Source organism: Pelodiscus sinensis, chromosome 3 (assembly GCF_052426305.1).
Source record: "Pelodiscus sinensis isolate ZL-2025 chromosome 3, ASM5242630v1, whole genome shotgun sequence".
NCBI lineage: Eukaryota > Metazoa > Chordata > Testudines > Trionychidae > Pelodiscus > Pelodiscus sinensis.
This window is the reverse complement of record NC_143054.1, coordinates 163,536,163-163,563,647: the sequence shown is the minus strand read 5'-3', so window position 1 is coordinate 163,563,647 and position 27,485 is coordinate 163,536,163. Positions and strand designations below refer to the sequence as shown.

The following is a 27,485-nucleotide window of genomic DNA, read 5'->3' as shown; positions in this document are numbered from 1 at the left end:
TTATCCTAGTTACAGACTGTGAAGAGTATTTTCTTAGAGGGAGACATCCTGTCCCCTTCAATAGCTGGAGAGAAACTACACAGGGACAAAGGAGGGAAAAACCCAAAAATTCCTTTGTTCCACTTTGAAATTCTTACTTACATTTCGATTGGCTTCCTGCCACCTGGCTTAGGTAAGGGACATAGTTAACCCATTAGTCCCCAGGATGCTGGCTAAGCCTCATGATATGACAGATGAGTTTAAGTTTATTAATTATGTTGTATATTATGTTTTAATACAAGTATACCGTGTAGGATTTTTTAATTTCTCACAAATCCGTCTATTAAAAAAAAATCAGAACCTGAAGTTAAGGCAAAGAATAATTAATATTAGTTAATACATCAAACAAACTTGATCTGTTTATATAATTGTATTAATTGTACAAAACTATGATTAAACTCAGATAAATTATTTTAAATAATTTTAAATCAAGGAACAATGTACAAAAAGGCCTGTGGGGGGACTTATCAGGAAGACTTAGGACATGTCTGCAGTTACAGACACTACAGTAGCACAGCTATGGTGTAGTGTCGTCACTTGCTATAGTGGCAAAAGGAGTTCTCCATTGCTGAAGTTAATCCACACCCGCTGGAGGTGGTAGCTAGGTTGATGGAAGAATTTTTCTTATCTACCTAATTGGCTAGGTTGGCTTAACTGTGTCTCAAGGAAAAATGGGACTTACGCTCCTAAATTAGTTAAGCACTTCAAAAATTTTACCCTAAATCTTTTGTTGCAGTTAATTGTTTTCTTCTAAAAAGTAATGTAAAAACACAGTGGCAGTCCAAACCTTCCCCCTATCTCAACAACAAAAACTCACAACCAGGCTTTCATCATCTTACATCTTGATTACTGCAGTATATTGTAAATCACATTGAGCTACAGTAATCAATTTTTCTGTCCCACAATCAGAATCTGGTTAATCTGCTAACCTCATGCAAACCTCCTCACTTGGGAAAAAATGTGAACTGTATTATGTTGAGCTGATTAAAAAATTTGAGCTACCACTGAACAAGGAATGTGAAAATGTGTTCCAGAGTCAAGCAGACCCTTATGGAAAACGTTCTGCTGGCAGCTTCTCCTGTAAAATTCCATGTCTGTTGTGAAGCCCACAAGAAAAGAGTGTATAAAGACAAAGCAAACAGAAACAAACACCACTCCTTTCCCCACTTTGAAAAAAGCACTTGTAGATTTCCCAGGTATATTTTGCATGTCTGTCTTTTAGACAGTAAACTTTTAAGAGACAGTTTGTCTTTGTTTCCATTTGCAATATAGCACCAAATATTTTGTAATTAAACCAATTATTATAGCACTGATAATTATATTGGCTTTGTTAGGGTTAAAGTGTGATACAGATGGGAACCCAGGCACACAGATACTGCAATACCTTCAGAGAAGAATTCTTTATGTGAATAGTTTCAGAGGAGTAGCCGCGTTAGTCTATAATAGAAAGAACTTTAAAAATAACAAATAGTCCTACAGCACTTTAGAGAGTAACAAAAATGCAGATGTTTAGTCTCTAAGGTGCTGCAGGACTATTTTTTGTTTAAGGTATTTTTTATGTGAATAGAATACTGCAGAGATGTTTCGAACTGTTCTCTCAGTAGAGTACAGAAAACATCTCAAAGAGAAAAATAATAGTGACGTGTTTAGACATTGACAAGTTCCAGCAAGACAGAGTGCAAATATAGATGCAAGAAGCACCTACTTTGACATAGGGTGGTTCTTAGACAGTCTGATGTCAGATATGTGCACTGGTTCTTAATGAAGACTAGTATGAATAGGTGTGAGTGAATCACAAAGATATTTCTTTTCTGGTGGAGTTAAACAGCTGAAGTGTGGGCACAAAGAAACCAAACGAACTTCGTGAATGGAGTAACCATTTGGAGTAGACATAGCAAATTGAGACAAGTGTTCATTTGGAGGAGAATAAAATGAGACTGAAGACTTTCAGCAGAGGTGTGAAGAAGGAAAATAAGCATAGAGCCTTTAATTTTAGACACAAACAAATATATACCCTTGAAAAATTAGGGGATAGTAAGAAAAAGAGGTTAAAGGTTATCTCTGTGTTGGTTGGTTCTCATTAGAAGCATAATCTGATGATTAGGGGGTTGGGCAGTCCCATTCCACAGGGCTTCCCAGTAACCAAGGGTCTGGCTGTAAGACTGCCTTACCTGGACCACTTCCTATGACCCACTCTGTTGTCTATGTTTTCAATCCGTTATGAAAAGGTAATAGAAAAAAGAACTAACTGCATCTTCAGTCTATCTAGCAGGTATAGCATCTCTCCCCTCCCCCTTACAAGTGTCCAGGCCAAGTCCTTCTCCAAGCCTTGTCAGCACCCTTTTGAGCTGTCTGGGTTCCTTTTACTGTCCATTCCCATCTGGAGCATGTTCTGCAGCTGGGTGGGTTCCTCTGTTCTCAGCGTTACTCTTTCATACCTTCAGTTTTAGTCTGGGCTTATACACCCTGTTACAGTCCCTTAAAGGGAGCCACCAGAAAGTCAGAAGAGGCAAGATCCATGACCTGATATTGGCAAACATTCTTTGATCCATCTTTGATCTAGATATATACAACAGGATGAAAAATGTTTTCCTAGATGCCAAGAAAGAGATTATTTCCTGAAGACTATATGACAGTTTCCATTTAATATTGGTTACCATATAAGCTATTATGTGATTAAAGGCAGCGTCACTTTTAAAAAGGATGGTTTTAAGTATTTTTCAAGAGAACTAAAGACTGGGGCAACATAGGTGATTTTTGTCAGTGGTGTCAAATGTGAGTAAAGGCAGGAGCAGCTACTACTGCAGAACTAGTGGAGAATGCAGAACCGTAGGCAACTCTGTGGTGTAGACAGTTTACACTTTATCTCCTATGGATGCTATGCCATGTGGGTTAAAACACTTGCTAGATGGGGTTAAAATGAGGCAGGAATAGAACAACCCCCTTTATTTCACTTAGTTCAGTAGCCTGATGTAAATAAAATACAAATTAGTCATTTGGTAACTAAAGATCAATTATATTTGTAAAAAAAAAATGCATATATGTATCTACACATAAATATATACATACTATAGGATAAAAAATCCCAAAATGACTACGTGACAATATTTAAAGACTAAGTATACAAGGGCATGAGATTGTTCAAAGAAAGATGTAGATTAATGTAATGAAATATCTTCTAATTCTGAAATGTATTCAGCTGTGGACTTAGTTCCCAAGGGAAATGGTAGCGGCTGCATCTGTTGAGTCATTTTCAAACTAGTCTAGACAAAGCATTCAAGAATATACTGTAGCAAACAACAATGCGTTGGAAAGGTACCCAGGAGTTCTATTCCCAACTTTTATAACTTTATGGAACTCCTCTTAGTTTATGAATTAAGGCTACAGATATGTTGCTGAAGATTTTTATAGTTTATTTCTCTGTGTTATGCTTTTATACACATAAAAATGTGCTGTGTTAGAGACAAACATTCTCAGTGAAACTGGAACCACAATGACACTTGTGTGATTTGGGGTTCCTCTTACAATTTCATTAAGTATTGAGTAATCCCATGCTGATTCCAGGTTTTGTATTGTAAAGATGTAAGGTTCAGCACTTATTCATGTTACAAATGTGAAAAGTGACAATTTAGTCAATTTGCAACTTTAAAGGCAGCCTAGTTAATGAACACAGGTCAGGTATACTGTAATCCTGGTAATTTAAACAAGAGCTCCCACAATGTGAATGATCTGCAAGCAATAAATTTTTACCCATGCCGCAAAAAGCCCTGCTAAGTAATCAAACCCCATGATCGTATGTAGCCTGTGCAGCTGAAAAAGAAAAGTAACATATTGGATGTAGTGTGTTTGTGTGAATGGTTGTCAGTTCCTTGCAATAAGCATGTTTTTAAAATAACATAAAGAATAGTGTGTCATTTTATAGCTCCTAAAAATCCTGTAATTCAAATAGTGTATACAGTCTAGTACACAGTCTATTTCCTCTCCTAGCTGTTGAGATTTATTTATTAAGTCTTCAGATTCATTTCCATTACTTTGTAAGATTGGGCTCTATGTTAAGACATTCTCTGAGTTTTCCATCATGTTATGTCTGGTCTATTTCTATTTCAATGATAAGCTCTTCAGGAAAAGGATAATTTCTTCCTTTAAGTCTTGAACAATGCTAACACACTGTCAATATTTAGCAAATAATACTGATAAATGTATCCATTGTTGTTTAAATGGGAGGAGAGTTAGTTTTAACTTGTGGCTAAAACAGACAGTACACGTCACAGCTATTGTCTAGCAAGTATATCTCAGTCTGGTGACTGCTTATATCAAGTAATAACTTTTCACAATCCCCCTTACATTTACTATAACAATATGAGTTAAAAGGTATTAATGAAAATAGTGAAAACTATTTAATTTGTGTATTTCAAGAGGTTGACAGAGAATCCTTGATCTAGAAGAGTAAGAATATACAGAGTGGGGAGGAGAGGGTTTTTTTTCTTTTTGCTTTTGATTTTAGTAATTTTTTCAGTGCCTTATAACCACCAGGAGTAAGGTCCCACTGACTGTAAAACTATCCTGTACTATTCTGTCACTTATGATGAATCATTTCTATTTCATAATCACTGATGTGTCTGTTTTTTAATACCCAGCTATTACTCTGTTTTGTAATGTACATACAACAACAGGAAAGTCAGGCTGGACTTGAGGCTTTCATACATTATGATGTGGCTTCATAAGTTTGTATATGTGTATTTATCTCCAATTAAATGTCACAGAAATAAAAAAGTGGAAAATCTTTGCACATGAGAAGGCATGGGAAGTGATTTTAATATAGGCATGTGGGAGAGAGAAGTTGTGACAAAAAGAGCAGAAAAGATGTGTTAAGAGTCGAGTTGGATAAAATCAGTTTTGGCAGATATTTAAAAAGTCTGGAGAGTGCATGTGGATAAAGGATGGGGAAAAGAACCAATTGAGAAGTCTGTTCATCTGAAGAATTGGGTTGTGCTCTTGAAAGCTCATGAGACTATATGTATATTTTTTGTTAATCCCTAAGGTGCTACATGGTTTTTTAATTTTAATTGTCACCTTTTTTACCTGGGACAAACAATACTTAAATTCCTTGTTTGCTACCCTCTCATTGCTCATCCAGGACCCTCTATCCTGGTTCTCAGACATCCTGGATATTGAAACTGTTTTGGTCCAGGCAAGATCCCATCAGTTCCTTGGCATAGTGAGCATCGCCCAGCCCAGATTCCTCTCATTATCAACTCCAGCAAAGGGATTTTGGCAGAACCCTACTACTCTTTCTTCTATATCTAAAGACGTGGAAAAGAGATGCCAGATGCCTCCAAAGGACTATGCCAATCCAAAAGTTGGGTCTCTGGTATTGTCAGAAATGCAAAGGAGGACTAAGTCCACAAAGGCCAATAGAGAGAAACTGTGCTGCTTTTCGGCACAAAACATGTTCATCTGCCTTGTTGCAGTTAACTGTTGTGAATTATCAAATTAACAAAATACAACTTAATCTGACAAAGACACTCCATTTCTGTCCACAATTCTACTGGAGAATCGAGAGGAAATGAAAGAAATTATATAAAAGGATCAGATGATGACCAGAGCAATATTTCAGATGCATCCCTGGCAGCTTAACATGATTGGGACATTGATATTCATAAAAATCTCCATAAGGAAGATCTCTCAGATGTTGATTCCACCATAGAGGACCTACTCTTTGAAGAAATGGGGTTCTTTTACAGCAGAATAGATGAAGTTTTCCATTTCCTTAAAGACTCACAGGTAACATTATGATCCTGAGGTATCGGCATTCTGGCTCCCTGCTGAAATCCGTACAAATGCCTGTTTCATCAGAAGAAATTATATAGAAGGAGGAGGTGTGTGCGGTGGATTAGGGTTGGGATGTGTGTGTGTTGTCGGGGAGTTATGGGTTCTGAGCTGGGGATTGGGTTTCAGGAGGGGGCACAGACTCTGGGCTGGGGCTGTGGGCTTTGGGGTATAGGAGGGTGCTCAGGGTGGGAGGGGGATCCTAGGTGGGGCTCAGGCTTATCTGGGCAGCTCTGTGCTTTGGCCAGCAGGGAGGGTCTTCTCAGCACCAGTGTCAGCATCTTCAGAACTTGAAGAGAGATATCTCTTAACTGCAGCAGCCCTGAGTCCATGCATGGGTCTTAATAGCCTCTGCATGGAGCTTAATGAGAGCAATCTCAGACACACAGGTTAGAGGGAGCCTAGCTCGGGCATCACACAGGATATCAATTGGAAAACTAGAAACAGATCCCAGCAGTCTTTACTTCTATGATTGTGCTCTAATAGGTCAGATTTCCTCCTTATTATGAATTCTTGATGACTGTAAGTAGCAATCCATTCTACAAATACTCTACACTGTGTAAAAGTTATTTTGTAGTCTTAATGAGTTGCTCAGCATTCTTTGCAATATGCTGAGGCGCTTAATGCTCATTGACTCAATTGAAGTTGATGATGCCGAGCACTTCGCAGAATCAGATCCTTAATATGAACAACATATAAAAACACCTTCTAATTAACCTCCTTTGTCACTGTTGCACTGTTACATTTACAGATTATACATATTTTCAGTGCAAAAACAGTTAAACTTTTTATCTGTTCTTAAAAGTCACCCATATTTTTCCAATAGAGAGATTGTCCTAGCATTTTTCACTTACAAGCTTTGGCCCACAGTTTCAGTTACTACTTCAAAGGAAATGGCTCTTTATTTTGAGGTTGCATGTGTTTTTTATGCCATAGGTGCAAAGTTAATGCCACATACATGGATAAAACCATGTTGGAAGTTGTGTCTAATATGTATTCCCATAGAAAAGAATATTTTCTTTTGTATTTATTTTTAATGCACTGGTTTTTCTGTGCTTTTCCAGAATTGTTTGTCTAATTCAAGGTTTCTCAGTCTATGTGTACACTGCAGGTTATTTTCGGAAAAAACTGCAAATCGCAATTTGCCTACCTTTTCCAATTCTTTTTTAGGAAGAGGCTTTTCTGACATTTGGCCCATCAACACGGGGCCAAATATGGGAAAAACCTCCTCTTTTGGAAGAGCCCTTATTCCTCATAAAATGAAGAATACAGGGCTTCTGAAAGAGAGTGCTCGCTTTTTTGGAAACTGATCTGAAAAAGTGGATGCATGCCCTGGACGTGGCAGTTTTTTCTGGAATACCTCCGGTATCCTGTAAAAACTCTGTTGTGTAGACATAGCCTTAGACTGTCTTGCATTGTAACCCTCTTCTGACGGTAAAAACTATTATGCAACTCCAAGAACAGAGACCAAAGCTTGAGCTCCACTGCCCTGCCCTGGACAGTGGAGCCAAAGTTCAAGCCCAAGCCCCGCTGCCCTGGGGAAGCCAAAGCCAAAGCTTGAGGGTTTCAGCCCTGGGCAGTGGAGCTCAGATTTTGGTTTTAGCCCCAGCAAGTCTAATGCTAGCCCTGGTGACCCGCAGTTTGAGAATTGGTGGCTAATTCCATGTCATTCCTCTATAGTACAGGGAATGTATTGGTAGTTACCATGTAAGCACTAAAAGAAAACTGCGTGGATAGACATCTGATCCATAATGTTGCACATGGTAGGCAGACGCCATATATTTATATGTAAAATTCTCAGAAAGCTCTCATAACTGGTGCCTTGCTTATGTGTGAGTAATCTCATGTGTCTTTATAGCTTATGATGGATGCCTAGAGGGATCCTCCATAGTGCTGCTAATGATTGTCTCATGCTCAACAAATACTCAATTTGTAGGTTTATTAAAGTTAGCTCAATGTTCATTTTATTGGAAAAAAAAACTGGATGCTTTCTACAATAGATGAATTATTCAAGTTGTGCAGATATTCTTCAGACACTACAATTTAGATACTTGTAACTTTTGATGAAGAGCAGAAACAGCTTCCAGCTAACCAAAATGTCTGCCACCTTAAACAGCATGTAGGAATTTTTTTATAGTTTCATAACTTTGTCCTTTGATTAGTATTTTGGTTAACATTTCATAGTGTATTAGCTTGAGATATGAGCTGTTTTTTCTAACATTTCAGTAGTATGTGTAATGCAAGCAAGGTAACTGCCTCTGTTCTAATAAATTATGCTAGTTAATACATGGGCATCAATCCTTGATCAATCTTGATGGATTTCGTGGCAGAAAAGAAAGCACTTTCTGGGATAACTAAGGGTATGTCTACACTACCCCGTTAGTTCAAACTACCGGGGGTAATGTAGTCATCCGCAGTTGCAAATGAAGCCCGGGATTTGAATTTCCCGGGCTTCATTTGCATGAAGCCGGCCGGCGCCATTTTTAAATGCCGGCTAGTTCGGACCCCGTGCAGCGCGGCTACATGCGGCACGGACTGGCTAGTTTGGATTAGGCTTCTAATCCGAACTAGCTGTACGCCTCGTGGAATGAGGTGTACAGCTAGTCCGGATTAGAAGCCTAATCCAAACTAGCTAGTCCGTGCCGCGTGTAGCCGCGCGGCACGGGGTCCGAACTAGCCGGCATTTAAAAATGGCGCCGGCCGGCTTCATGCAAATGAAGACCAGGAAATTCAAATCCCGGGCTTCATTTGCAACTGCGGATGACTACATTACCCCTGCTAGTTCGAACTAGCGGGATAGTGTAGACATACCCTTAGTCTTCCCCAGAGTGATGAAGGAGAGACTAGTGAAGTGAGCATTTGTGTCTCTTGCTTGCTTACTACTTTTTCCCTACTGTGTTTTTTTTTTAATTGCTTAACATAGGGCTTGTCTATATGAACATTTGGTTCCTGGCAAGATGGTATGAGAATCTAAGTCTCACTAGCCTGACGTGGTCTTACAGTACAAGTGGACTGTGCTGATACATAGTATCCATTAGTTAGTTCGCTTTAATTTTACTCTCCTTTCACAGAATCGTAGCTATTAAAAATGGAAAAGAACTCCAGTCTCTAGCCAGCACAGATTTGCTCCCTACGGTATATTTGCCAGTACTTTGTCAAATATAGAGTTAAAATTTGTAAATGCCTGCAGCTTTTGCTGTTTCCCTTTTGGGGAGCTTATTCCATAATATGATAGAGCTTCCAGTTCATAAGTGTTTTCTGGTAATTGCCCATTTACTTTTCCTCAATTTCATAGCATTATTCTTAGTTATTTTCTCATTCCTTAGGTAATGCAACTTGCTTACCCTACTAGGTACAACTAGGGGACCGTAATTGTTGTTACTGGAAAGTGGGTCAAAAAGGAAGCAAAAATATTATGTGTATATCTGTTTGAATATGTTACTCTTGCTGTATTCTTATCATGGTGCTTGTAGTTTTTACTCTGTAAGCCAGGGGTGGGGAATCTAGGGACCAGGGGACGGATGCGACCCCTGGCTTGCCTGGATCTGCCCCCCAAGGCTTAGGGCTCCCCCCAGCATTGGGGAGCCCATACTGATGCTCCAACCCCGCTTATCACACCTCCTCCCAGGGCATTGGAGTTCACTAGCCTGGGATCCACTAGGCTCTGGTGTGCAGGGGGAATGTGGGGAGTATCTTTCTCCTTCTCAGATTTTCTGTTTCACTTGTGTGTGCTCCTGACTGATTTTTCTGTGGGTCAGTAGCCCCCAACCCAAAAAGGTTCCCCATCCCTTAAGCTGTTCAGAACAGGGTCCAAGATATGTTTTAATAAATGTTTCTACAATTCCTAGAACAGTGGGTCTCCCATCCTGAATAGGACCTCTACGCATGATGGCAATACTAACATTAATAATAACTATGATAGGTTATTTTAAAAAAAGGAGGCAGATGATTAAGTAGCCTCTTGAAGTGTTGTAAAGAAACACAACTGCTTTGAAGAAAACAGATTGAATATTTTGGACATCAAATTATAGTAACATCTCTTATTGAAAGTATACTACAAACTAAAATTGCAGGTCAAAAATCTTTATAGATTACTTTTTTCTAAGTTATGCCTGATATTCAGGAATCTGCATCTTTAAGGAAAAAGAGTTCTAATCTGCATCTTGGTTATGCTCCAGGCCCAAGAGGAAATGGATTATAGCAGTTGTGACTGTGAAGAGCAGATGTTTTGGTTGGACTAGCTATCAACCATCTGACTCATAGTAAAACCTCAGTTCCAGTAAATTCTCAGTTTTTAGTTACAAGAGGTAGGATGCAGGAAAACAATGCCTTTAAATTAAAAATATAAAATACACTCTTGGTATTCACAGATAATCAGAATCTATATTAATTTTGAAAGGATAAATTATTGTGAAAGAGGTGAAGCTATTCCTGTAAAATGTAAATACCGAAGGATATTTGCGAATGGCAGTTTCATTAGTTGGGAATGAAAGCCATCACATGATCATTTAGATAGTGCTGATTATTATACATTGAAATAATCTGCTGTAGCTCAATGATATGTTCTTTTTGGTTCTCTTGTTGGTTGGTGCCCTTTGTTTATACTTCCAAGGAATGACCATTTTTTTTCTTTGATTATCTCAGAAACACACTTTTCATAACTTTTATGTTATGACTGGAGATGACTAATCTTTCAATCTTTCTCTTTCAACACTAAGAAAATCCATCTTTTTCTTTTACTTTCTTTACTTTGAATATTTAACAGCCCTTTTAATAGTAATTTTCCTGACTTCCTAGCTGAGTAATTATGTATAATTGTAAAAAAGCCACCTGAACTGTTAGAGGGACATCCAGAAACTAGTTTTAATCTAGCCCATTATTAAGTGGGCTAGATTTCAAATTGCTTAATATCTCTTTAACAATATGAATTACTGAGAACTTGGCATTTTTACTTATAAACTTGTGTTTTAGCCAAGAGTCTCAAACTGTTTTGCAAATAATAAGTAGTTATGCCACACAGCTCTTTTATGATGTAGAGGAGGAATTTAGAGATGGAGAACCAAATACAAATAATACTAATCTTTTGTAAAATTTTTGTTGAAAGACGTGATATAAATGAATAATTTTATTACTTTTAGCCTAACTAGTGTAACTGTAGATGCTGTTTTTTGTTTAAAAATTCCACTCTTAATTCATACAAGTGTTTTATTCTGTTCTGAAATATATGAACTACTTGCTGTAACAGCATCCTATGGCAGCAAGTTCCATGGTTAATTTAATTATATGTTGTGCTAAAGATTGTTACATGTTAAATAGTCAGAATTTGTTTCCATTGAAGTTCAATACCTTTTTTTTTTTTCTGGAAATGGGAAAATACTGAAGAAACAAAATTTGCTGGTGTAAATAAGGAATATACTATAGTAGGAAAGCATATTCTCTAGCTCAGTGTTTCCCAAATGGGGTTCCACGAAGTGAAAGTAAGGGTTCTACAAGAACTTGGAACTGCCCCCGTCCTGTTAAAGAGACAGCGCTCGCTTTATTTTTGTTTGTTTGTTTGTTGTTTGGTTTTTTTTTTTGGTTTTTTTTTTTTTGTTCTTGACCAATTTTCCTGCCTGGGGTTCCTCGAAATTCTTAAGGGGTTCGTTGGCCAAAAAAAAGTGGGGAAACATTGCTCTAGCGAAAAAAATAAAAAGGTGCTTTTGCTTTGTTATTTTACTTGGTCTGTTGTATTTGTTCTATTTGGCCTGTTCTTTGAGCCTGAAACACATGCACAAAACATAGACAGATGGAGGAAATAATGTCTGGTTAGATCTTGGTATGAAACATAAAAGCATCCTTGGCCTTTTGACTCTGGTGATCCCTGCAAGGGAGCTGCCTTTGTCCCGAGAAAAGATAATTGTTTCCCAACACAAACACTGAATATCTAGTCATCTAATCATTTACAGGTCTGTAGAGATGCAGCTTTGAGGGGTTAAATTTTGACAGGCATGGACACATCAAAAAGCTCCATTAATTTAAAAGGCAGATTTTTTCCGTAGTTTATCTGTACCACATGTGCTTTCAATTTTGTTTTATAAACAGCAATTGTAACTGACATACTAAGGTTGAATGCAGTTCCACCAAGCAGCTTGTTGCATAAATAAAAGTAACAAAGTACAGTATGAAAAAAATAAACACTGTGTTGTTACATACAAAAGGACTTAATTATAATAATGTTTGATAGTTTCACATCAAATAAACATGCACTTAGGTCTAGCAAATATATACAAAAATGACCTTTTTGCAGTGTTGTATTGTGATGGCTCTGTAGCCACTCTATTTGACCAGAGTGAGCCACCAGGTCAGTCAGCTTCATAACATCTCTACAACATTTGTTGTATTGATGATGTACTGAGCCATCGATCGACCGATCTCATATTCTGCGATGTCATTGGTCAGTGACTAAGCCAATCCTTGATCAGAAAATCCTGTCACAAATAACACAAAAAAATACATCATATGCGTTTCTGTGCACTCTTCGGAGCCTACGATTTTCTACTAATATCTGGATAGATTGACTCTTGAAGCATTTGAGAGCCTATGCAGTAGTTTGCTGCCAGAACAATCAGTCCTGAGCTGTGATTTCCAGATCACTGTAAGATAGCATGACTTCACTTTGTCCATTAAGATATCTTTATAGCACTTATACTGACCGCCAATACAGCACTTTCCACAAACAAGCTGGCTGTAGAAGACCATATTTGGTGTCTACATGTCATCCATTTTCAATCCAGCAAAACTGTTCATAAGCATTGCTTCCATACCCATGAGCACACCCAGTTTAATAGAGTTTTGTCTCACCAATTCACATGTGCAATCTTCCTGAAGCAACAAATATGGAACTGATCAAGTTTTGAAATGGGGCAATAATATATAGTCCATGACTCTGAACCATCTTGCAGAATAGCCAGAACAACTGAGTTGTTGTATTAAGGTGCTATTTAAACCTATTTTTGAGAATTAAGCAAATTATGTCAAAGGCCTGGTCTATACTTGGCCAGGCAAGTCTGTTAAGGGACACGGCTCCAACTACACAAAATGCGTAGCTGGAGTCGGCTTACCTTAAGCTGAATTTTGGTGGCATCGACACAGCTGGAGGCTGACAGGAACACATGCTCCTGTTGGCTTTTCTCACTCCTCGCAAAACAAGGAGTACCAGACATCGGTGGGAGCTGCCCTCAGCATTCGATTTATAGGTCTACATTAGACCTGCTAAATCAAACGCTAGAAAATCAACCTCCAGAAGGCTGATCTTCTTTCTAGTGTAGACATGCCCAATGTAAATTTTTTGCATACCATACATTTGAAAAATTACCATCTAAAATGATATGGTAATGAGCAAATGTCAGTTTCCTTCTACAAACTTGCACTGGGCAGATGTGCTTGCACCATTAACTTGCTACTATAGCATATTTTTTTGTAGGGCAAGAAAAATTAGGCATCTGGGTTTACCACCTATATTACAAACTTCAACTTGTTGCAGTTTGAAAGGGCAATGGCATTGTGATCACATAATATTATGTACAGGCAGTCCCCGGGTTACATGGATCCGACTTACATCGGATCCCTACTTACAAACGGGGTGAGGCAACCCCGCACTAGCTGCTTCCCCCCAGCAGACCAGGGAGACGCGGAGCGGCTTTTCTCAGCAGACACCTCAGCTTGAGAAGAAAGGACTGAGGGAAGTGAGGTGTGGGAGAATAAAACTGAGCTCTGGAGAAATGTTTGGCTAGAGTTTCCCCTACAATATGTACCAGTTCCGACTTACATACAAATTCAACTTAAGAACAAACCTACAGTCCCTATCTTGTACGTAACCCGGGGACTGCCTGTATTTTAAAATTTTTCCCACCATAAAAGTCCCTATTAAAATGCTCTTATTAGTGGTCATAATAATTATAGGCAATTTTGCTTAGTTTCTCTGATGTATATTCTTTTATATCGCTATCTTTTTGGAGTTCTTTAGATCACTGAAATCTTGACGGAAGGAATATAGAGCTAGATGGTATGAGCTAGAAACTTCATTATTGTCTGTCACATCATGTTGACTCTGTATGTGTAGAGATAAACTTTTGATCTGTTTGAGCATTAACAATACTCATGTGAGATTTAAGCAGTTGAATTTTACTTTGCTGTTATTCAACCAATAAAAAGCATGCACTTGGTGTTAATACAAGCAAGGTACTTGAAAAGGGTTTCCAACATAAAAGATCATGTGGTTTTGGAGATATACTGGCTATGAAAATGATAACATTGTATATGCCTTGCATCATGTGACAAATGTTTGTCAATTAAAGACAAGCTCCTTTTGATCCTTAGACTCTACTGCTTAATCAGGTTTAACGCTTCTGTATATCTGATTAGTGTGACTTATGAGTTAATGGGGACAAGACAGTTAAAACTGCACTTAGACTTCAGGGGTGAAATATGTTAATTGTCTCAAATTTTCCATAGCCATGAAAATATATGGAGTATTGAAGGAGGGATTATATGTTGTGCTAAAGATTGTATGAAGTCAGAATTTGTTGCCATTTAAGTTCAAATACCTTTTTTTTTTTTTAGACATGGGAAAATACTGAAGAAACAAAATTTGCTGATGTAAATAAGGAATACAGGCAGTCCCCGGGTTACGTACAAGATAGGGACTACAGGTTTGTTCTTAAGTTGAATTTGTATGTAAGTCGGAACTGGCTCCAGATTCAGCCGCTGCTGAAACTGATCAGCGGCTGACTACAGGAAGCCCTAGGCAGAGTTGTTCTGCCCCCGGCTTCCTGGAATCAGCCGCTGATCAGTTTCAACAGCGGCTGAATCTGGACTCCTGGGACAGAACAGATGGGGCGCTGCCGGGTAGGTCCCGGCAGGACCAACCCGGCAGCACCCCAGCTGCTCTACCCAGACGTCCCGAAACAAAAGCCTGGTCTGCTGGGGGGGGGGGGAGAAACGCACTAGCTGCACCCCGCCCCCCCAGCAGACCAGGGAGACCCGAGCAAAGCCGCGGAGGCGCAGAGGTCCCGCCGCCTCTGCGGCTTTGCTCGGGTCTCCCTGCTGTGCTGGGGGAGTTACCCCCAGCACAGCAGGGAGACCCGAGCAAAGCCGCACAGGCGGCGGGAACCCGCTGCCCGTGTGGCTTTGCTCCTTTGCCCCGGAGCAAAGCCGCACAGGCGGCGGGGTCCCCCGCCTCTGCGGCTTTGCTCCGGGGCAAAGGAGCAAAGCCGCACGGGCAGTGGGGTCCTGCCGCCTGTGCGGCTTTGCTCGGGTCTCCCTGCTGTGCTGGGGAGTCCCCCCCAGCACACCAGGGAGACCCGGAGCAGCTTTTCTCGCCCCGGAGGACGCGGTGGCGGGACCGCTGCGCTCTGGGCGGTCCCGCCGCCCGCGAGCTCCGGGGCGAGAAAAGCCCCATTCGTAAGTGCAGATCCGACATAAGTCGGATCCGCGTAAGTCGGGGACTGCCTGTATAGTGTAGTAGGAAAGCATATTCTCTAGCGATATCATTCTTTCTGAACCTAAATGAAAAATAATAATAAAAAGGTGCTTTTGCTTTGTTATTTTACTCTGTCTGTTGTATTTGTTCTATTTGGCCTGTTCTGGGATGCCTCAGAGATTGATTATGAAAGGACAGCCTTAAATTAATGCACACTTGAGTTTGCACTGAGGCCAGGGCTGTGGCAGAGAATCAGGAATCCATAATATATACTCTAATGTCACCTTCCCAATCTCTCACACCCTTAACTCAAAGAGCACAGCAGAGAATCTGCTATGTATACTTCAACAAATTTTATAAATGTAACACCGGAGTGTATAATGTAATGACCCAACAGTATTATCTAAATTTCTTGGGTATTTTATCAGTTGTTTATAATAATCCCAGTAATCTTCAAAATTGAATCTGATGTTTATTGAATTGTTTATGCTCCTACACACTGAAAAGGTGATATGCTATTGTAAAGAGTTGCTTGTGAGTTCCAAACCGGTATCATTGATTTTTCTTATGATCCATTGAAGAAAAATGAGCACATGGAATTTGTTATAAAAATATTTTTAGAAAATTTAGTGATACATACAAACCATTTTTTTAAATTGTCAAATGTAAGGCCATTCAACTTTTTACATACACTATGTACTTGACTCTTTTTCATCCATTACTAGTATGATTCTGATTACTTTAATTTTGATGTTGTCTGCTTTTTTGTGTGTTTCAGGATGTGAATGAAGATCCAGGAGAGGATGTTGCTCTTCTTTCAGTCAGTTTTGAGGATACAGAAGCTGCTCAAGTTTTTCCCAAGCTATATCTGTCCCCGCGTATTGAACAGTAAGTAAAATAGTTGTAGGATATTCTGGTTCTTCTGAGAACTTTTAATTTTCATGCTGATTGTTTTGAAGGAATTCTTGGTACTCCATAAAAACTCTTTGGCTTTTAATTGACAAAGCCATGTCAGTGATTACTATAAATTGGCTTTGACTAGGAGGGAACAATTCAGTTAATCTTGCCAGTCCCATTTTTATGTGCCCATCACTTACAGATCTGAGCAACCATTGGCTAGACTAATGGGGGTCCACAGATCCCTGAAAATCAACCTACATTTTCCTGAAGTGACTCATACTGGAAGTGACATCAGGTTCATCTTAGCAATCAGATTTCCCCAAGGGAGGGGACAGCTTTGTTTTTTAAGATTGTGTTTATGTATTTATGTATGTGGAGGTGTGCCTGTGTGTGATTGATACATATTCCCTGAAGGGGAAATGTTTGTGCAACAGAAAAAGAGTTAAACAGTTTTGAATGAATGTTTATTAGCAGAGCTGTAAAGATATATTTGTTAAACTGTGGTCAGGAATTTGCCATCAGTAAGATGTTTGTCTAGGGTGTGTCAGAATATTTTATTTTAAGGTTGTTGTACAACACAGTTGGCACACAGACTATCTAATAAACTAATTTTTACTCCTAAAATGGTAGGGTCAGAGGGAAAAATTTATCTGCTTCCATTAGATTTTGCTTCTTCCATTTTTGGAATTAACAATGTCCCAATGTTCCCCCTCCCCTTCAGTGCTTCAGTCTTGAAATATCTGCCTGAAAGTTTCATCAAAAGCAGTTCAGACTTACAAGTGACTTTTGCTTAGAGATAAGTTGGAAGTTCTTGTAGTGCAGGTCCTTATTTTGTATTTTAGAAGAGCTCTAGTTGTGCCCCCTTGGTCCTGTGCTTTCTGGTGGATTTTTAGTCTGCCTCAGAGGCTTGTGGTGAGCCTCCCACTACCTCTTGTTTCTCTCAGAGGCAAGGGTTTCCCACTTCATGAGCCATTTTAATCATAGGCCAGACACAAACGTGGAGGGAAAAACCCTTCCACAATCTAAAGGTCCCCTTTTCCCTGGTGGTGGCCCACTGGTTATGGGGAGGGTTGGGGGGAACCCAGTTCCACCCACATATTCCAGGTTCTGGACCAAGGTTCTAGATGGCAGCCACTAGTGGTGCTCTTGCCCTTATCCCCGCAGAATAGCAGCCTTTCCCTGGGCCACTTCCCCAATCATTCCTTCAGTACCTTTTCCCTGGTGTCTTGGAGAAAACCTCTCAAGGTTGCCACTCTGTAATTTTGCCTGCACTCTGTGCTTCCTCCTCTCCAGTCCGTCCCTCTTCTCCTTGCCCTGAGGAGAGGCCTTTTATAATGGACCAGCAGGCCTTAATTTCCATCAGGCCAGTGGTCACCAACCAGTAGATCGGGATCTACTGGTCAATCTTGGAGCCTCTGACAGGTGATCCTGACTGGTTTGGCTGGGAGACTATCAAGCGCAGGCACTTCAGCTGCCCCTCCCTGTACTGCCATTCTGCTCCTGCCCAGAGCTTTAGAGGTGCCCCTGGAAGCTTCCTGCTTGTTGTTCAGGGTGGGGGAGACAGAAGCAGGGGGGCACTGATGTCTCTCTGTCCCCTTCTCCTATACCCCATATTCAGAGTGAGGAGGGCAGGGTCTCAGCAAATGGGTAGAGCAGGCATATTTGGGTTTGAGGAAGATCCTGGACTGACTTAAATTCAAAAAGTGATCTTGTACTTAAAAAGGTTAGAGACCCCTTCACTAAGCTGAAGTTGCAGGACAGCTCTTAATGAGACTCAGGTTCTCACCTGTCTTGGTTGCTGAGCAGCAGTACTTGGCAGCCTATTCAGGGAACAGGAACCTACTCATCCAACTACCCGTGTACCTGTCCTCTACCAAACTTCTGCAGTCCGCTGCCACAGTATGGACCTGACAAATGAACATTTCCCAAAGGAAAAGCTTCCTAGTTTGTGATCTTGAAGAAATCTTCAAAGATTCATAATAATGTCCTTACAAAGGAAAATTGAATGGTAGAAGGAGTCTGGTTGCCTAAATATAACTTGAGTCTAGAGTGCTGAATAAGGAGCCAAAAGGTAGCGTGGAAGTGTTTGATATTAATATACTTTAAAAGGAGATCTTAAAGTTCATCTTCTTTTGTTTTACTTTGTTAAGCATTTTATTTGATTACTTATATTATTACACAGAAGTAACTACATTAGACTTTGCAATTACATAGACGTCAAGTTAAGCTAACATTAATTCAATGATGCTTTTATTTTTCTGGTCAGTACTGATGTGACATTCCTCTTAACTGCTGAAATCATTCTTAAGTGGAGTAGAAGAGATCAAAAAGTATTCACTACCATAATTTTAGAATAGCTCTCCAATAATGTATTGAGTTTGAGAAAGGCATGACAATCTGATATTTAAACCAAAAGGGCATTGATGGATAAGCTGAATGACCAAAGAGATGGGGTGTAAAACATCCAAGATTAGTTTTGAGATAATCATATGGTTTACAAGATATTAGGGAAGAAAAATCTATAGAAAATGTATAATATATTGTTTCTTTTAAGTTTTCAAGTCTTTTTAGAAACTAGTTTTATGTTAGAAAAGCTTTATGGTCTCTCCAACATTACTTATGGTCATATGATTTCATTAGTGGCTGATTTTAAATGCATCTCATTTTCTCTGATGAGCTCTGTGATGATGAAAAGGTTAGCTCAGATACACATAATTACAGTAAAAAGTTACATGTAGTTATATTATTTTAAGTAATTGATTACATTAACTGATTTATGTTTTAATTAATGCTGAATTTAACTGATTGTATCATTAAATACATTTAATGTAATGAAAGTTGGGCCTATTTAGTTTTCTATACACTGTTGTACTTAGTTACAGTGTTCCACAAGTGTGTTGTGAGGCTTTACTGATTAATTTGTTTAAGTTGTTTGTTGCCCTTAGATGGGAGATTCAAACTGGTAATATTAATAATAGTATTGCTGGCACATTTTTGGTCAGAATAATACAGATATGGTCATTCATTTTACTTGGTAATTTTATTGTTACTACTTTGAATGTAAGTGATGAATTTCCATAAATTTCGTCTCTGTGGGTAGGGAAGTAATAATGCAGAAAATCTGCAGGTGGAAGGGGATAAGAAGTAAGTATCTTATCATCCCTTTCCCCATCCACATTTGCATTGCTCCTACTAATCTTCTCTAGCAATAATGCGGAGTTCTAGATCTAGGAGATCATATGGGAAAATGGAACACCATATGGGACTGGAACAAGGCTTCCCCCACTCTCAACGGCTATAGCTGCTCATCTGAGCCCTGCCCCCTCCTTCACACAAGGCTGGTGCTGGCCATCCCCCTGCCATGTTCTTCCATATCCTGCTTTTTTGACTAAAGTGGGCATTTGCCCCATATGCCAAAGAAGCAGAGATGGCAGCATGGGGCTTACAAAAAGGACTGTCCCAGCCCAAATGGGAATTATGGTAGCCCTAGTTCTACTTCATACAGACAGAGGGCATGTTGAGGAAACAGCCTCTCAATTCAGCATGTTTCCTTTTCAGTGTAATTGTATCTATTTACCTCTGTGTGTGGACACTCTTGTTGGGGAATGGAGTAACTCAGGAACTGGTGTAGCACTTTAAATTGACACTCTGCCATAATCTCTGTTACTTTTCAATTATAGGCAAGTCCTTAGTAACTTTTACTCCCCCTGAGCAGGAGTAGCTCTTCAGCTCCTTCCACAGCATGACAAAAGCATAAGTACTCAGCTCAGGGATGGGCAGTAATTTTTAATGGGTTGAGCCACTCCAAGATTTTGGAAAAACTTTAAAAACAACAAATAGTTTAGTAGCACCTTAAAGACTAACAAATCATGTAGATGGTATCATGAGCTTTTGTGGGCACAACCTACTTGTTCAGATGACTGGAGTATTGAAAGTCCATATCCAAGAATAAATAAGGGAAGGGGGAGGGGAAGGAAAAGAGGAAGGGGGAAAATGGGGCGAGAAAAAAGACAGTGAATAGATTGTTCAAGTTACAAGAGGCTGATAAGAACAATTAGCACCTCCATTGTTTGATCGCTTGGTTAAGTCATTAGGACTATCTTCCACATCCTGGGGGCGAGTTCAAATGTTCACCCCTGGTTTTTTAGGGATAAAAATCATTTGATGGTGTCAGTGATCCCCCCAAAACCTGTGTATTATGATTCTGGGGGGAAGTTTTTTGTAACCAGTGCCTGTAGATGCAAGATTTTTAAGCTCTCTTGCGGACCTTCACCTTCTGCACTTGGCGTGCCAGAGTGGGAAACTGTCCTGCCAATATTCATTTGCAATAAATTAGACTTTCAAATAAACTATGCAATAAATTATGCTCTCTGTAATTTTTATTCTCTTCTCTTGTTTGTTTTTTTCTTTTTTTGAGGTAGATCTCTTCTCAGCATGTTTTCCTGCCCTTTAATTTAGGTTGCTGAATCTCTTTTCATTCTAACAATATCTATTCTTGTAATTTAGAAATTTCATGACCAGGTTGTGAATATTGTCTATTGAACTGGTCTTTCTTGCAAAGTTAAATTTGAGTTCTCTGACGTCCCATAAAATGGTCCTGACAGAGATTTTGACACAGTTAAGATATCATATAAGCTACACTTCCATTGTTTGAAACCTGAAGCATTTAACCAGCAATATTTACTTATTTGACATTTTTTTCAAAATTACAAAAAGGCCTCAAGAAACCCAGAAGATTATATTAATGTCTTGAAGTCATAACATATTACCTTGTGTTGTACACTGCCACAAGTTTCCTGACTCTGCTAAAGATTATAATTGAATATACCAAAACTTTGGAAACAAATTAGCAAAACAGTTTGTATGTGGCAGGCTTTGAGGACAGAGAATAGCAATTTGGGGAAGCATTTTGGGGAAATTATCAACATTTGCAGAAATAGAACAATGTTACAAAATGCCCCTTTCCTAGATAATTGCAATGTAACTTTGTTAATACTGCCAGCTATATCCAGGAGTGGATGAGAGTGCTGCGGGGCCCAGGGCAGCGCCGCGGGGTCCTGGGCAGCGAAATTTCGTGGGGCCCCTTCTTTGGCATGGCGCCTGCGCCGTGGCGCCACAGCGCATGCGTGGGGCCTCGGGAAGCGCAGGGCCTGGGACAGCCGCCCCGCTCGCCCTGTCCTAAATCCGCCGCTGGCTATATCCCTCTTAGTGAGGAATTTAAATGAGCTGTACATTCACACTTTATAAAAAAGGTTTATTTTGCTATGTGTGTTTCCATTTTGGGAGCAAGTAAAGCAGAGATCTGTTTTATGAAATGTGAAAGTTGGCCAAATATTCCAAAAGATTTTGACACTGTTCAGCCCTATCCTATAATAACACATTATCCATACTTTTTAAATATATATTTACCCACAACTCATATTAGCAACTTGAGGCATAACACAATATGATCTAAATACACTGTTTTTATGCACAGTTATTAAAATGCACATTGTTGTATTGTAGTTCATGGTAAATAGAATATTTACATTGCACATATCGGCGTAAGCTCTAAAAGGGCTTAACAAAACTGGGAAAGTGCCATCATTTAGGGCGAGTCTATACAGCAGGACTAAAATCGAAATAAGCCACACAATTTGAGGTATGCTAATTGTGAAATAGAGCACTCTTCCTCCGACTTCCTTTACTCCTCATACAATGAGTGTTACAGGAGTTGGAGCAAGCAGTCCTCCAGCTCAACGTTATTTTGACATTATGTAGAAAATACTGCTTGTGTGTTTTGTATGTTTTTGTGTAATAATGTCAGTTATTCTGAAATAGCACTGCTGTGTAGACATAACCTTAGAAGAAAGTGAGGCATTAAGTTAGTAGCTGAGTAAAAAATACAACTCAGGAGCCTGATCTAGCTCTCGATTAAGAAATACAGAATCAGGCCCCAAGGAGTTTGACTCCTATTCCTACATTGCTTACCGCAGTTAAAAAAAAATCCTTGGAAGGAAAAGCTTTTGCATGACATAAGCAGTTTGCAGCTTTTATATTAGTTTTTCAAAATGCCAATAATTTTTGAGTGTATTAAAAGTAATTTGCTTAATTTTTTATATAAGTTTGAGTTTTGAAAAGCACTCTCTGCTTTATCTGAAATTTCAAGAAAATATTTGTGAAATTTAAACAAATTGAATCCAGGTTCAAACACTTTAATACATTTTCTGCTTGAAGAGATTTTGTATGTTGTAAGTGGGCAGCCATTGCAATAATTTGTTGGTTGGTCTCCTGGTTAGCAGTCTCAGCAGACTGAAAATTTCTGTGGCTTTATCTAAACTATAAAGTTATGGTGACATAGCTATGTCAGCTAGAAGTAACAGAAAAGCATACCCTTAGCTGACATAGCTATGCCAAAAAAAACCCATCCCCAGTGTAGACATAGTAGACTGAAAAGGACTTCTCAGGGCATAGTTAATGTCTTTCAGGGAAATGGTGAACTCCTTTTGTTATACTTCAGAACTTCTCCTTCTGTTGACATATGTTCTGCCTATTGTAAGGAGCTATGCCAACATAGCAATGCTGACGTAGGTTCTGTAGTGTAAACATGGTCATTGTAGTAGCATAAATCCTGTCTACGCTAGTATTTGGGGGGAATCTTTCACTGTTACTGTAGCGCCAGTATGCTGTTCTGCTGGTGTGGCAACAGTGCCACTAAGTAGGTCTAGATGTCATTAGAGTAAAATTTGATGCACCTTGTTTACACGCATGCCTGCTGTTGCTAGCACTACCATAGATTCACTGGTGCTAGAGTAACAGCGGGAGGTTTCCTCAGAAGTATAAAATTGACACAGTTATAGAGAATGACTGGACTTTCCATTCCTAGAAGAGGCCTTTCCAGGCCAGCCTTGAAGCCTGTTGGTGGTATGGTAGATGAGAAACTCAGTGCTCCTACCTGTACTGTTCCTATTCTATGGTATAATCTCCAAGACTATCAGTCCAACACGTATTACAAGCACTGAATTTACTACTTTTCTAAATGAATGTGTTGTAAAAATCTCTCAGAAGAAAAGATTTATAATAGAAAGAAAACATGTCACATCATTATGTTACTTGTGATGGTCAAAGTTACTAGAATCTAAGGGCTTAAATACACTATAAAATTAAGTTAACGTACGTTGACACACTGCCATTGCAGTAATTAAAGTGGTGGTTCACACGTACATTTGCTCTTTCTGTAGGTGGTGCAGGTCCTCACCAAGAGTGTTTTCCATCCACTAAAGTGGGCAGTAAGGGATACTGACAGCTGGAGCCCAGCTGTCTGGGAGCTGACAACCTCAGCCATCAGCCCTGTGTGAGACTCACAGAGCCCCCCACCACCGTTTACAGCTTGGGCTGTGAGTGCTGGTCGGTGCGGGAGAGCGGTGTAACTGAGTGTCTGCATGGACACTACATCGCCCTAACTACATTGACATAAAAGCTTCACCTCTCATGAAGGTGCAATTAATATGTTGGCATAGTGGGGGATATAACTCAGTAGCATGGGGGACATGGGGGGGGGTCACATGTCTCCGAACACAGGAAGCAGGATGGGATGGCCAGCAGCTGGCTGGGAGACTAGCAGGATGGGGGCTGGCAGGAGGGGTCAGGTCTCTCTGCACTCACTGGCAGCAGCAGGGGAAGCAGAATAAAGCAGTCCCAATTACTTTGATCTCCCGACCACACCACTCTGGGGAAGGGGTGGGATCTCCCCCACTCTCCCGAGCAGGAAGTAGAGCATTGAGGCTGGTGGAGCAAAGCATCTGGAACTGGCTCTCTTCACTTATCCTGCCACTGCTGCTGAGAGTGTGGAAGGGAGGTGGCAGACTCCTGCTGCCGGTGCTGGCCCTGTTAGTCCTCATGGTTGGGGGAAGAAGCAGTGAAGGGGTGTAGCAACGGCAAGGAAGAGGTGGGAGTGGGCGAAGCAATGGTGTTAAGGGGGCAGAGCAGGGACAGAGAGAGGCAGGGCCTAGGATAAAGTGAGTTTGTTCAGGCCCTTCCCCGGGCTAGGAAGGATCACATGGCTGGCTGCCCCCTTGGTTCTTGCCTGACCAGTTGTCTCTGCACTGTAGTGTAGACCAGGGGAAAGAAAGTAGTGAGAGGCTAAAGATCTAAATTCCACAGGAGAGGATAGAGGTTATTTTAGTGCTTAACAAGGTCATTACAAGGCGACAGATCTTTACATAATTTTAATTTTTTTCCTTATGAGCAGTTGTTATTAATAGTAAATTAAAATGATTTGGCTAGCTTTTTTTTGCATTTAAATAGGATTTTATAATGAAAATAATGTTGTTTAGCTAGTGCTTACATTCCCTGATTCACAGAAATAATCCTATAATAAATACTGTTGTCCTGGAGAATTTTTCTGTGATAAATGCACAAACTTGAGTATGCTAAGAAAACCAGCTTTCAATAGCAGTTGTGTTTCACTTTAATGGTGCAGGATCCATGCTTTATCCTTTAGACCCTGAAATGTTGGTTTTACTAGTCTGGGAGCAGAGCCAGAAAAGTTCTTCATGATTGAGGATGGAATTCCATATTCAGCAAGTTTTCAACACTAGTTAACTTTTTAAATATTCCCCTTCCCGTTAAAAAAAGAAGAGGAGCATGGTGTCTGTTTTAGGTTTCTAACAGCCCTGTGTATTTTTCAACAAAAGCAATTTAGGAAGAAAATTAAACTCGCGTGTGTATTTGCCCTAGAATAGAGTATTTATGGAAACACAATGGTTCAACCATGTTTCAAATGTAAACAACCCCTGAGCAATATTTAGATATGTCCATCTAGTTGTTTTTATACAAGTCTGTTGAGGAGAGAAAGGTGTTTGAGGTTATCAGATTTGAGGGTATCTAATTTAGAAATATCACAAGTCTTTTTGGCTTATTAAAATAAGTTGATGATCACTGACTGTTTCCTAGTGGACAGATAACCACCTCATTAAAACATCACCTTATTTTTTATTGATTAATTATATTATCAATGATCTCAGTAAGAGACAGGGCCTGAATGGGTTATAAAGATTGACTTACCCTTTTGTCCCCTGTAATTGTTCTTTCCAGGTTCAGGCTCAGGCACTTTTGGAGAGGTGAAATGGCAAAGGCTTGCATTGCCAGTGTCTGAGTAGCAGTTGTTCTGAGTAGGGATGTTAGATATCAGATAATTTAATAGTTATGTAACAGCATTAAATCTTTGCTGTCACACAACTATTCAATAGTCCCCAGGACCGGGACCAGCAGCCAGTACACTCCAGCCTCATTCCTGGGGAGCCCCTGCCACTCCATGCAGTGCGGGGTGCCAGGCAGGAGCCAGTCTGAAAGGGGAGCCTTTTTAAAAAACAGCTCTCCATGCAGACCGGCTGCCTGCCACCCCGCACTGCTGCCTCTGATACAGCAGCACAGGCCGGCAGCAGCCCCTCTACATAATGGTCCTAGCTCCCCATGGACAGAGGCTGCTACGGGGCGGGGGGGAAGACTGCCGCAAAGCAGCCTCTGGCCACGGACACAGACTGGTCCGTCAGCAGCTGCTGTCCATGGGGTCCCAGCTCACCACGGATAAAGGCTGCTCCAACCTATGACCACAGGGAGCTCAGACCCCACGGACAGGGGCTGCTTCTGGGAAGCCTCAGGTTCAGGCTCACCATGGACAGAGTGAGCTTGAACCCCCTGCAGACAGAGGCTGCTTCATGGCAGTCTTCCCTGCCCACTCCTCCCCCACTGCTGCCTCTGATCAAGGCAGCAGTGCGACAGGAGGGTAGCAGGTGGCAGCACGGAGCAAGTGCTGGGGGGGGGGGGGGCACTGGCTTTTAAGCCGTCTCCCCACAGCTCTGACTCCTGCTTCTCCCCCCCTTCTGCCTCTTATACAGCCTAGGCTTATCAGTTAATCATATAGTTGTCTACTTGTTGACATCTCTAGTTCTGACGAGAGCTTATATACTACCACCTTTTCATAGTTTCTAAATGTGCTTTCAAAAAGAAAATCCAGTCAGCATAAAATAATAAATATTTGATTTCAAGATTGTGTGTGTGTATACATTTAATGCTATTGTGTTAAATAAGAGCTCTCCTCACATTATAAAACTTTCTTTATAAAGTTATTTGAATTCACTATACATATTTGCCCATGAGACTTTATCTAATGTTTGTGTCCTTTGCATAGCATTAGTTGTCAATGTGTACTGGAAATGAGTACAGAGTAGTGTACTAGAAATGTAAAGGATAGAGCGCACAGAAGTGCAGTTACCCAAGGACATAAATTTATCTGATATTTGTATTATCCTAGCACAAAGAGATAATCAGAATTGCTACCTGTCCTTGAGAGCTGTTCTGATGAATGAAACAGAGCTGGGTAATAGGTGCCAAAGATCTAATCTGCTCAAGATGTACACCTGTAACTTCCATTACTGCAAATAGGGAGGCAGTATGATTTCTAACAAATGAAAAAGAGAGTTGGAATCAGGTTTCCTTGATTCTGATTCCAGGTCTGTCACACTGACTTGCTGTATCTGTTCCTGGACAAATAGCTCAATTTTCTCATTCTCAGTTAGTTAATCTGTAAAGTGGGTATAATAACACCTGCCTGACAGGGATGTTGTAAAGATTATTATTTGTGCAGTTAATTGCTGAGAGGTCCTTAGACAAAAAGTACCATAAAATGCTTATTATAATTTATTATAAGTAACTGTGGACACATTTTACAGTAAACTGTAATGGTAAGAATTAATGCTACATTTTACTCTAAAATTGTGCAACTAAAGTGCATTAGGTAATAAAAACGTTCTATTATTTTGCATTAGAGTGTTTTCCTTATATGAGTCTCATATCAGTAGTGACTGTTCATTGTAATTTTTAATATAATTTGTGTACTAATTGAATCAACACACAAGATCTATTCAGAAGTGCACGAACACAAGTTCTTCCTACCATTTGAAAATCCTTGCTCTAGATGACTTTTTGGTAACAAGGTTACATCTAACAGACTTCTTAGATTCCTAGAAGGCAGAGATGGAAATAATGCATTAGATTTTCTGATTAATCCCTGGAGGCCAGTTCAGGATTTTTTCCCATTGTGCATTTTCTGGTGTTTGCCCAATTGTCATGGAGTGGCCTTTCCTGCCCCCTCTTAAGGGTGGGGGTAGGACCTCGAGTCTCTATATACAGTCACGGATTGGCCCTTTAAAGCACCGCCCGCTGGCCCAATGGCTGGAGTCCCTAGGCAAAGCCAGTGACTGTCCCTTTAACACAG

General features: G+C 40.1%; 1 protein-coding gene across 3 annotated transcripts in view; it reads left to right on the top strand.

Moving 5' to 3' along the window:
* The window catches only part of BABAM2 (BRISC and BRCA1 A complex member 2), a 322,714-nt gene that overhangs the window by 158,977 nt on the left and 136,252 nt on the right, over positions 1–27,485 (top strand). For all 3 annotated transcript variants that reach the window (XM_025181003.3, XM_075925373.2, XM_006115618.5), the window contains exon 7: positions 16,107–16,216. In XM_025181003.3, coding sequence (XP_025036788.1) covers positions 16,107–16,216 — 110 coding nt within the window. The remainder of the gene's footprint in view (positions 1–16,106; positions 16,217–27,485) is intronic.